At 43.2% G+C, this 10,165-nt stretch overlaps 1 protein-coding gene across 3 annotated transcripts in view; it reads left to right on the top strand.

Annotated features, from left to right (window-relative positions):
* Window positions 1-11: 11 nt before the first annotated feature.
* The window catches only part of kif20bb (kinesin family member 20Bb), a 28,493-nt gene continuing 18,339 nt past the window's right edge, over window positions 12-10,165 (top strand). For 2 of the 3 annotated variants that reach the window (XM_042083321.1, XM_042083319.1), the window contains exons 1-19: window positions 12-133; window positions 518-640; window positions 795-881; window positions 1,007-1,123; window positions 1,348-1,486; window positions 1,815-1,999; window positions 2,234-2,276; window positions 2,417-2,626; window positions 2,801-2,912; window positions 3,125-3,196; window positions 3,451-3,600; window positions 4,074-4,236; window positions 4,579-4,863; window positions 5,823-5,962; window positions 6,076-6,202; window positions 7,760-7,952; window positions 8,768-8,829; window positions 9,400-9,519; window positions 9,882-10,047. In XM_042083321.1, the coding sequence (XP_041939255.1) occupies window positions 530-640; window positions 795-881; window positions 1,007-1,123; window positions 1,348-1,486; window positions 1,815-1,999; window positions 2,234-2,276; window positions 2,417-2,626; window positions 2,801-2,912; window positions 3,125-3,196; window positions 3,451-3,600; window positions 4,074-4,236; window positions 4,579-4,863; window positions 5,823-5,962; window positions 6,076-6,202; window positions 7,760-7,952; window positions 8,768-8,829; window positions 9,400-9,519; window positions 9,882-10,047 (2,482 nt within the window). In that variant the 5' untranslated portion in view covers window positions 12-133; window positions 518-529. The remainder of the gene's footprint in view (window positions 134-517; window positions 641-794; window positions 882-1,006; window positions 1,124-1,347; window positions 1,487-1,814; window positions 2,000-2,233; window positions 2,277-2,416; window positions 2,627-2,800; window positions 2,913-3,124; window positions 3,197-3,450; window positions 3,601-4,073; window positions 4,237-4,578; window positions 4,864-5,822; window positions 5,963-6,075; window positions 6,203-7,759; window positions 7,953-8,767; window positions 8,830-9,399; window positions 9,520-9,881; window positions 10,048-10,165) is intronic. The other variant, XM_042083320.1, reaches the window with a different exon arrangement.

Raw genomic sequence — 10,165 nt, 5'->3', positions numbered from 1 at the left:
GCGTCTTTCTGATTGGTTGAGTTTAAAATACAAAACCGCGGTGGATAATCAAATGTTCGGAGTACTGCGATCGGCATAACCTGTTTCAATGGACATTATTGTACACATTCTGTCAAGAACCCGAATATAAAAGGTGTGTTTTTATCCGTTGTAATGCATTAAAAACAAACTTAGACTAAACTCGAAAAAGAAATGTAACGTTACTACTAGGTAGCACAAAACAAGCCGTCGTCGACAACGCATGCCAGTCAGCCAGCCAGCCAGCTTGTAGTGGTGGTGGTGGTTGTTGTTATTTTTGTAGCCAGTTAGCTAAGTGTGAACTCTAGTAGCTGAATTAAGTTATGCATTACGTTAACTGGTAAAGTACAATATATATAGTGAAACCTGTTATTACGGATCATAACCGGCGTTTCTTTCTTTTGTAAATAAATTAACACGCAGATTGTACCAGGAAAGAGACATAATGTGCCTTTTTGTGATGTTGGCTAACGTTAACGTGATTTTCTGTCCTCTGTAGCCAGTGAGGAAAATGATGGAATCATGTTTAAATTATAAACCCGAAAGGGTGACTGCTATAACTGTTGAAGATCTCAAGAAGGATTTGCTGGACGACTTTTCCAATATTTCAACATTATCTCAGGTACCGTGGCTGATTTTCCTGTTCAGTTGTTTCTAGATGAGTGATGATGATTCACTGCACTGATCGATGACAAACGTCAACTGTAAACACAAAGGCGTGAAAAGTGTCAAATGCTATCAGCTTGCTAAGCCAACTTTTGTAATGTTTTCCTTAGGAGTCACTATCAGACAAAGAACACTTGCAGGTGTACCTTCGCGTAAGGCCATTTACTAACGCTGAACAAGAAGCTGGAGAATCTCAGGTAATTTTGTTGTACTTTGATGATTTTATGTTTTTGTATTGTACGTTTGACAGTTACGATGCCATGTTATGAATTTGCTCTGTTGACCGGAAGTCAACAAGCTAATTGTCTTATGGAAATTTTAGCAATGTGTAGAAGTTGAGGGTCCAGACACAGTGGTGCTGAAGGCACCCAGAACATCTCTGTCGGCCAGGCTCAGCGAGAAGCCGGTGCAGACGGCTCAGAGGTTTCGTTTCTCTCAGGTGAGAACGGTCATCTGAGACTTACAATCAAAACAATTCAACTTTTTGTTTTAACTGTGATGGTTATTTCTTTCACATCTGTCTCATGGTAAACATATTGTAAGGCTTTTCATTGTGTTGAAGTGAACCGAGATTCACTCCATTTTTTGTTGCTATCTTTTGTTGCATCGTTTGTTGCTATCTTTTTGAGTCATTAGTATGATTCCTCTCCAACTGTTGTACAGGTGTACGGGCCGGACACCACCCAGCGACAGATGTTTGATGGAACTGCCAAAGGCCTGGTGAAAGATGTTCTAGAGGGAGGAAACTCCCTCATCTTTACTTATGGAGTGACCAATGCTGGGAAGACATTTACATTTCTAGGTAAGAATCTGTCATATTCAGCATGATGGGTAGAAGTTCTTGGATAAGTGATGAAATGGTAGTTGAATATTTTCATGTCACGATTTAAGACTTCTCTTGTCTGAGCGCTTAATTGTCATTTACATTTTGGGTTTTGCAAGTATGGCAGCAGTGCTTCCTCTTGTGCTAAAAGAGTCCTTTTGTATTCATGATGTCAAGCTGAGCCCTTTCTCCGTCACCACAGTGTCCTCGCTAGTGTAGTCTCATCCATCTGGGGTAAGGAACCTTTATTCAGTGAAACCCACAGAAATAACATCCAAGGCTTTCTTTTCTTATCATCTCATGATAGGGCCTGAGGCTGATGGTGGGATAGTGCCACGGTCCCTGAGGGTGATTTTCCAAAGCATTGAAGGTCGCATCTACACACAGAACAACATGAAGCCCCACAGGTGTATGGACTTCACCAGACTCACCAAAGATCAGCAGGACGAGGAGTTCACCAGCAAGAAAAACCTACTGAGACGCCTGAAAGAGGTGAATCACATCATCCCTCTACATCTCTCTCTCTCTCTCTCTCTCTCTCTCTCTCTCTCTCTCTCTCTCTCTCTCTCTCTCTCTCTCTCTTCCTTTCTCCCTTTTTGTTTTCTGTATCTCTGACTATCTGTATCCTCGTTCTGCACCTACCCCCCCCCCCCCCCCCCCCCCAACTAGATGTTCATTCACTTCGCTCACAGTGTTAATTTGCTATCTTCCTTTTTTCATTATTAGACTGACGTTCAGAAGAGCCTCACGTGTAAAACCTTTTTGGAAGGTAAGTGTACTCACCTGTACAAAATAAAAATAGTATAAGTGTCTCTGAAAAAACATCACTGGGATACTTTTAGAACTACACTAACTGTGTAAGTATATACTGTGTGTGTGTGTAATTTTATTATTTTACATTCTAAACAGGTTCAACCTCTAGTGATATTGACATGCAGGGGGAGGAAGAGTGTGTCAGTTTGGAGGGCGACTCAAACACAAAGTACTCAGTGTGGGTGTCCTTCTGTGAGATCTACAACGAGACCATTCATGACTTGTTAGAGGTCCTGCCAAATGGCCCAGTGAGGAGAACAACCCTCCGTCTCTCACAAGACGTGAAGGGAAACACTTTTGTCAAAGGTGAGTTTAATAGTCCACAGACTTATTACACCATGTCTTATGTGAGCAAAAAACAACAACAACAACAAAAAATCTCTTTACTCATTTTCTAAAATTACAATGCATTATTGCTGTTTCATTGGTGGCGTTTTGCATATGTGTTAACACTGATGTTTTATGTTTTTTTTTTTACAGATCTCAAATGGATTCAAGTAAACAATGCGGAGGAGGCTTACAGAGTGTTAAAAATCGGACGGAAGAACCAGAGTTTCTCCTCCACAAAGCTCAACAATGTCTCCAGCCGAAGGTGCTGCTTATTTCAAATATTAATGATGATACCACTTGTACTGTAATGGCAACTTTTAAAAAAATTTTTTTTTTTTTTTTTTCCCTTTTTAAATTAAGAACTGGCTTACTTTTGGAATAAGATTTGTGTCGTTTTTTTGTAATACACTTGGCCAGTTGCCTAGGTGCACATTATAATGCCTATATCAAAAATCTCCTTTTTTCCCTTTATAGTCATAGCATATTCTCCATCCGCATTCTGAGAATCGAAGATATTGGTGTGCCTCGAGTCCTGACCATTAGCGAGTAAGTGAAATTTCTATTATAAAGCAACTTGAAGGGATGAAATTGGCCCCGATGGAGACTGATTTTTATCCGCAAGCCCTAGGCTGTGTGTGTGTGTGTGTGTGATAGCCACAAAGAGAGGGGAGAAATGCTTATATTTGTTGTTTTTTATTTAACCTGCTGGCTATGAAACCTAAGTACACTGTTAGCTCTGTTTGCAATACTCCTAAACACTAGATTGTCAGTTTCCTAAGTCCGTCTTATCTCTATGTCAGGTTGTCCTTATGTGACCTGGCTGGCTCGGAGAGGTGTGCAAAAACCCAGAACAAAGGTGAGCGTCTGAAAGAGGCGGGGAACATCAACACATCGCTGCTGACTCTGGGGAAATGCATCACTGCACTCCGGCTCAGCCAGACACAGCCAAAGTGAGTGAACAGTTTTTTCATAGCACAAATTCATTAAGGCCTTTTGATGATGTAAACTAGCGAAACACACACCATGAATAGGGTGAGTGGAATAGGGTGAATATTTCATAATGAATATAGATGGGTGGTAATTTGTTCATATCCTTTTGGGTCCAAATCACCCATTACTATATTCATTACTATACTCATATTATACCCATTTCATTAGATGATTACACCCAGCAGGTAATACATGTACCCATACCAGTGATAGCTTAAAAAAAAGCGCTTGTACAATGACTGAAAAATAATGCAGTCCTGCTAGTTGAATAGAGTTTAAAATCTAAGGGTCAAGATGGCCGCTTACGGCAGTTCTTCTGCAGTATTTATGAAGTTATGGCACTTCTAGTGTTAAGCACGAAAACATACTATCCACAGGACTCAAAATGCAGGTGTCCTCCTAATGCGTGATGTATGTATTGTATGCACCTTAGATACCAGCCACACATCCCCTTCCGGGAAAGCAAGCTCACTCACTACCTTCAGGGCTTCTTCTGTGGGCGGGGCAAAGCCTGCATGATCGTCAACATCAACCAGTGTGCCTCCATGTACGACGAGACACTCAACGTCCTCAAATTCTCCGCTGTCGCACAGAAGGTTTGTTTCTAGACACATCCGTTGTCTCTGCCACTTGTGTGGAAAATGGTTAAGGTGGTACTTCTCTTAAGAGGAAATGCAAATCTTCAGCATTATTCTGTAATGCTCTAATAAATACCAAATAAATAACAAAATAATAACTAAATAACAATCCTTCTCTTTTACCTGTTGTAAAAAATAGTAAATGACAAAAGCAGTGGAAAAACACACAATAAATGCAATTTGTTCCCTTTTCTGGAAAGAATAAAAATTCGTATCTAATGTTATTTTACTTCTTAAAATTACTATCTTTTTAAAATGTTGCTGGTCATTAATGGCTAAATGTCGTTTCTCATTCTGCAGGTGGTGGTTCTGACCACACGGCCCGCTGTACCTAAGCGGGAGAAGTCTGGCCGGGAGGTGTCGTTCATAATCAACGATGCCGATCGGCGCCACCTGTGGGCCAAGCGGAGGAGCACACTCATGGCCTGGGAGACCACGCTGGAGGATGTGCAGGAGGACGAGGACGACGAAGAGGAGATGGAGGACGAGGAAGAGGAGGAGGATGAGGAAGAAGAAGAAGATAGTGCTGATGAGACGGTGGCTGAGGGCACCGTCCTGGAGGCTGGAGATGAAGATGTGTGTGAGGTAGATATAGAGATGGAGTCTTTATTGTGTGAGGTAGATATATAGAGATGGGGTCTTTATTGTGTGAGGTAGATATAGAGATGGGGTCTTTATTGTGTGAGGTAGATATATAGAGATGGAGTTTTTATTGTGTGAGGTAGATGGATAGAGATGGGGTCTTTATTGTGTGAGGTAGATATATAGAGATGGGGTCTTTATTGTGTGAGGTAGATATAGAGATGGGGTCTTTATTGTGTGAGGTAGATATATAGAGATGGGGTCTTTATTGTGTGAGGTAGATATAGAGATGGGGTCTTTATTGTGTGAGGTAGATATATAGAGATGGGGTCTTTATTGTGTGAGGTAGATATAGAGATGGGGTCTTTATTGTGTGAGGTAGATATATAGAGATGGGGTCTTTATTGTGTGAGGTAGATATAGAGATGGAGTCTTTATTGTGTGAGGCAGATGGATAGATGGGGTCTTTATTGTGTGAGGTAGATATATAGAGATGGAGTCTTCATTGTGTGAGGTAGATGAATGGCCTCGATCAAGCTGTCCATGAACTCCCCCTACACACACACAAATACACACAAAATAATCCCCCCAACACACACAAATACACCCCCCTACACACACACAAATAACAGCCCCTTCATGCACACAAATAGGCCGGTCTTTGGCTGAACAACTGTTTTTTGTTCATTTTTTATCTTAAATTTCCAAGAAACTTGACCAATGACCAGTGCACATATGTCAATAGTTAGTTCTATTTCTAGAGACATAGCTGGCTCGCCAGTGTCGCTTGGCCTAACACTTCAGTCAACCACACGCTATAATTAAATCAGTTCCTGCTATGGGGTCAGAAGTTGGGACAGATTTGTGCCGTGTGTGCTGGGACCGACTTTGTGCCTCATCCTGTGCGGTGAGTGCCCAGGTGTGTTCACACATCCTCATGTGAGTGATGTGTTTCATTTTAGGCCCAGCGTGCCGTGATCCAGCAGCTGAAGGCCAAGCTGACCCAACAGCAGGAAGAGAACCTGGCTCTGGAGTCTCGCATCCGGGAGGAAGTGACCTCCGAGTTCATGGAGCTCTTCTCTAAAATGGAGAGTGACTACAAGTAAGAAAAACATCTCCAAGATGTATTCCAGTAAAGAAAGTAGAAGTTTATTTGACTTATCTGATTTTATCTCTCTAACAAATATGCATTTTGACCCCTTTCTCTCGCCGTAGTGAGCGTCTTCAGAAGGAGAAGGAAATCATCGAGGAGCGGGCAGAACGGCGGCTGGAGATCCTGAAGGACCTGGTCAAGAAGAACGCCAGCGAGTTTGCCGCAGCGTCCACAGAGGATGCAACAAAGGTAATAACAAACTGCTTTGTCAAGTCAAGTCAAGTCAAGTCGGCTTTTATTGTCAATTTCTTTACATGCACTGGTCATACAAAGAATTGAAATTTCGTTTCTTACTTTCCCATGCAGACATAGACATGCTTTAAATACAGACATAGACATACTATGGACATAGCCATAGACAATAAACATTAAATTAAAGTGCAAGACTGAAATATAGAACATGTATGTATCAAAATAGAAATATAGGACATATATATAAAAAAAAAATAGAGGTAGTTGTGTTGTATATTTCTATAGTCTTAACAGTTACATGAAGTTTAAACTTGTGCTTGTGTGACCTGTATATTTACATTGATATGCAGTATGCAGTAATTCAAGTATATCAGGCTTGATGTGAAGCAGCAACACGTTTGGCTGCGCAGTCACAGTGCAGTTCCACATGGCGGTGTTGGGGGGGGGTTTGGTAGACAGGATCCTAGTTTCCTAGGTTCCTGGTTGGCTGGTGGGTGGGGGGGGGCTGTCAGTGATGGGAGAGTGGGTAGAGTGTTCAGCATCCTGATTGCTTGGTGGATGAAGCTACTTGCCAGTCTGGTGGTGCGGGAGCGGAGGCTCCTGTACCGCTTTCCAGAGGGCAGGAGGCTGAACAGTTTGTGTGCAATGTGGGTTGTATCCTTGACAATCATTAGTGCTTTGCGGGTGAGGCGGGTGGTGTAAATGTCCTGCAGGGAGGGGAGTGGTGCTCCAATGATCCTCTTAGCTGTGTTAACAGTGCGCTGGAGGGTCTTCCTGTTCTGATCTGTGCAGCTTCCGCCCCACACTGTGATGCTGCTGGAGACGATGCTCTCGATGGTCCCTCTGTAGAATGTAGTCATGACAGGAGGCGTGGCACTTGCCTTCTTCAATTTGCGCAAGAAGTAGAGGCGCTGCTGGGCTTTCTTCGCCAGTGATGCTGTGTTGGTGGTCCAGGAGAGGTCGTCGCTGATGTGCACCCCCAGAAATGTTGTGCTGCTCACTCTCTCCACAGCATCTCCGTCGATGGACAGTGGTGGCAGTTGTTTGTGGCCTCTCTGAAAGTTGACAACAATCTCCTTGGTCTTGCTGACATTTAGCAGGAGGTTGTTGTCTTTGCACCATTTAGCCAGCAGGTCTACTTCTTCTCTGTAGTGAGCCTCATCGCCCTTAGTGATGAGGCCCACCAGTGTTGTGTCGTCCTACTTTGGGCTATAACTTCCAATTCCCAAAGAAACACAAAATTCAACAGGAAGATTTATGTTGAAATAGAACACAGATAGACCACCCATTTTACAATTTCAATTAATACTAGGCATAGGATGGTTAATCAATGGTAAATTAATACAGAATGGGTCTGTTGACTCTGGTTTGGTTTTGGTTTGATTTTGTTTTTCATGTTACTATATCAAGTTCTGTTTTTGCCATTTTTGGTGTATTTTTTTTTTTTTTTTTTTTTGTTTGTTTTTTTTTGTTTTGTTTGTTTTTTATATATATATATATATATATATATATATCTGTTGTTACATTGTCATGTGATATTCTGTGTTGGGTCAGGAGGAGTTCATGGACAGCTTGATCGAGGCCATGCGTAGTGACCTGGCCAAAATCAAGCGTGACGCCGCCGAGGTGCAGACCTGCCTGGTGACGGCCGAGTCACCGGCAGCCACAGCCGGCCTCCGCAAGCAGGTGGACGAACTGGCCGAGGAGCTCCTTACTAGCCAGCAGCTTCTAGGCCTCAAGACCAGCGGTAGGTCAGCTTGTTCCTAAAGCTTCACTGCTAGGCCGAGGAATTAACAACTCCCCAAGGTCAAACAACAACGTCATGAGCAACATATTCATGTGGGAGCACACCCATAATGATACTTGCGCTTCTCTCTTTCACAAATTTACCTCAGTGACCATAGATTTTTCTATATGAAAGCATTTGTCCCAAATGTCTCTGTTTTTGTGTTCTTCTTGATTCTAACATGAAACCTCAGTGACCATAGATTAATAACATTTTTTTCTATATGAAAGCATTTGTTTCCAAATGCCTCTTTTTTTTGTGTGTTCTTGATTATAACATAAAACTAAATAATAGTTTTTGTCAGTGAGGCGTTCAAAATTAATTGAAATGGCCACCTCACTGCCCACCACGACTCTTACAAGGAGGCTACAGCGGGTCCACAACTGAACTGTTCGCTTGGGGTACAAATAGTTTTAGAAGACTGGTCTAATTTTTTTAAATGTACACGCCGCTATCGCGTGGAAGCTAATTGTTTCAGCAGACGCTCCACGAAAAGAACACTTCAGTCACGTGTCCGGTGTAGCCTGCCTGTTACTTAACCCAGACTCACCCCAAACGTTCTGGTTGACTTACCAGAAAGTTCATTACTGAGTTCAGTTCCTAAAAGACCACTTAAAGCCCAAATTTCATGCATCCCCACCCAGTGCTAAAGCCTTCTTGCAGGCTGCTTCGCTGAAAGTGCACGGTCTCAGCGGAGCAATTTCCTTAAAGCCTATGCATGTGAATAGATGGCTGTGTGTTGCAAGTGATTGAATGTGCTCTGGCCAATCTCCCAGAACTGGAGAGCGTCAAAGCCCAGGCAGAGAGGACCAATGAGAAGCTACAGGCAGTTCAAGAGGTACTTGCGCACTTCAACTTTCTCTTTCACATTCTCACCTCAGCAATGTCTTGCTGTCAAATAGGGCTGCAAGAGCTCGGGGGGGGGGGGGGGGGGGGGGGGGGGTTGGGGGTTGATTTGTGAATTTGACAGATATTGCGATTTGATTTGCGATATAGTTTTTGAAAGTCAAGCTTCAGTTCAGTATTCCAAGTTGGGCCACCTCTGATTGGGCAGCATGCCCTTGTGCATGAGAAGCGCAGCGCTCCTGTTAGGGGAGTAGCCCTGTCTGTCACACAACAAGAATGACATGAAAATAAAAAGACATAGATGTGGAAAGATTTTAACCATTGGGACAGAGTTGCGAACTGCACGGTTAATTGCAGCTTTTGCGATTATCACCTAATTGTATTAGTTCAAATTGTGATTTTAGAATAAAAAATCGATTCATTGTGCAGCCCTACTCAAAGCTATTCTATGGCTCTTTTACAAACATCTTTCTCTCTCTCTCTCTGTCTCTCTGTCTCTCTCTCTCTCTCTCTCTCTCTCTCTCTCCTCCCTCATCTCTTTCTTATTCTTCCTCTTTTCTAGAGTTACGAGGGTCAGACATTGAAAGTTCAGGAGCTCATGGGCATGTGTCATGAGAAAGACGCCATGATCGCCAAACTGCAAGAGACTCTGGACCACAGCATAGAGACCACTACCAATGATGTGAGTGCAGTGAGGACTACACACACACACACACACACACACACACACACAAAATCATAAGCACATGCTCACAAACATGATCATAATCACAAACAAGCCTGATAAACATACACATGCATAGACATAACTGCACAAATGTACAGAGTTTACACTCGACGCAGACACATGTGTGCTCACACACCACACATATAGTACACACAAACACACCCATTATGAATGCAAGTCCAGTGCAATGAATAGCTGGTAATCAGTTGTATTAGTATTGGTAATCCTGAGCGTAGGTGAAAGTCTGACTCCCCTCCACCACTGTATTTTCTTCTCCTCGCTTCTCCACCCCCCCCCTCCTCCCCTCTTCTCCACAGAGATATTTGATTAACGCGATCAGAGAGGAAATCTTACACTTCAAGCAGAATTGTCGGTGCAGCCCGGCCGAGGGCGGTGCGGATGCCTGTGACCGGAACAAAGACGCCCGCTGGGGTCCAGACAGCACCCCCAGGGGGGTTGACCGTCAGGCAGCAGACGACAGCGGTACGTGCCCAAGAGACCCCACACACACACACACACACACACACACACACACACACACACACACCTCACCTCACCTCAGAATCTCAGAATTACACTACTGAGGAAAAGCGTTTGAGCG

Source organism: Alosa sapidissima, chromosome 24 (assembly GCF_018492685.1).
Source record: "Alosa sapidissima isolate fAloSap1 chromosome 24, fAloSap1.pri, whole genome shotgun sequence".
Taxonomy (NCBI): domain Eukaryota; kingdom Metazoa; phylum Chordata; class Actinopteri; order Clupeiformes; family Clupeidae; genus Alosa; species Alosa sapidissima.
This window is presented reverse-complemented; position numbering and strand designations above follow the sequence as displayed.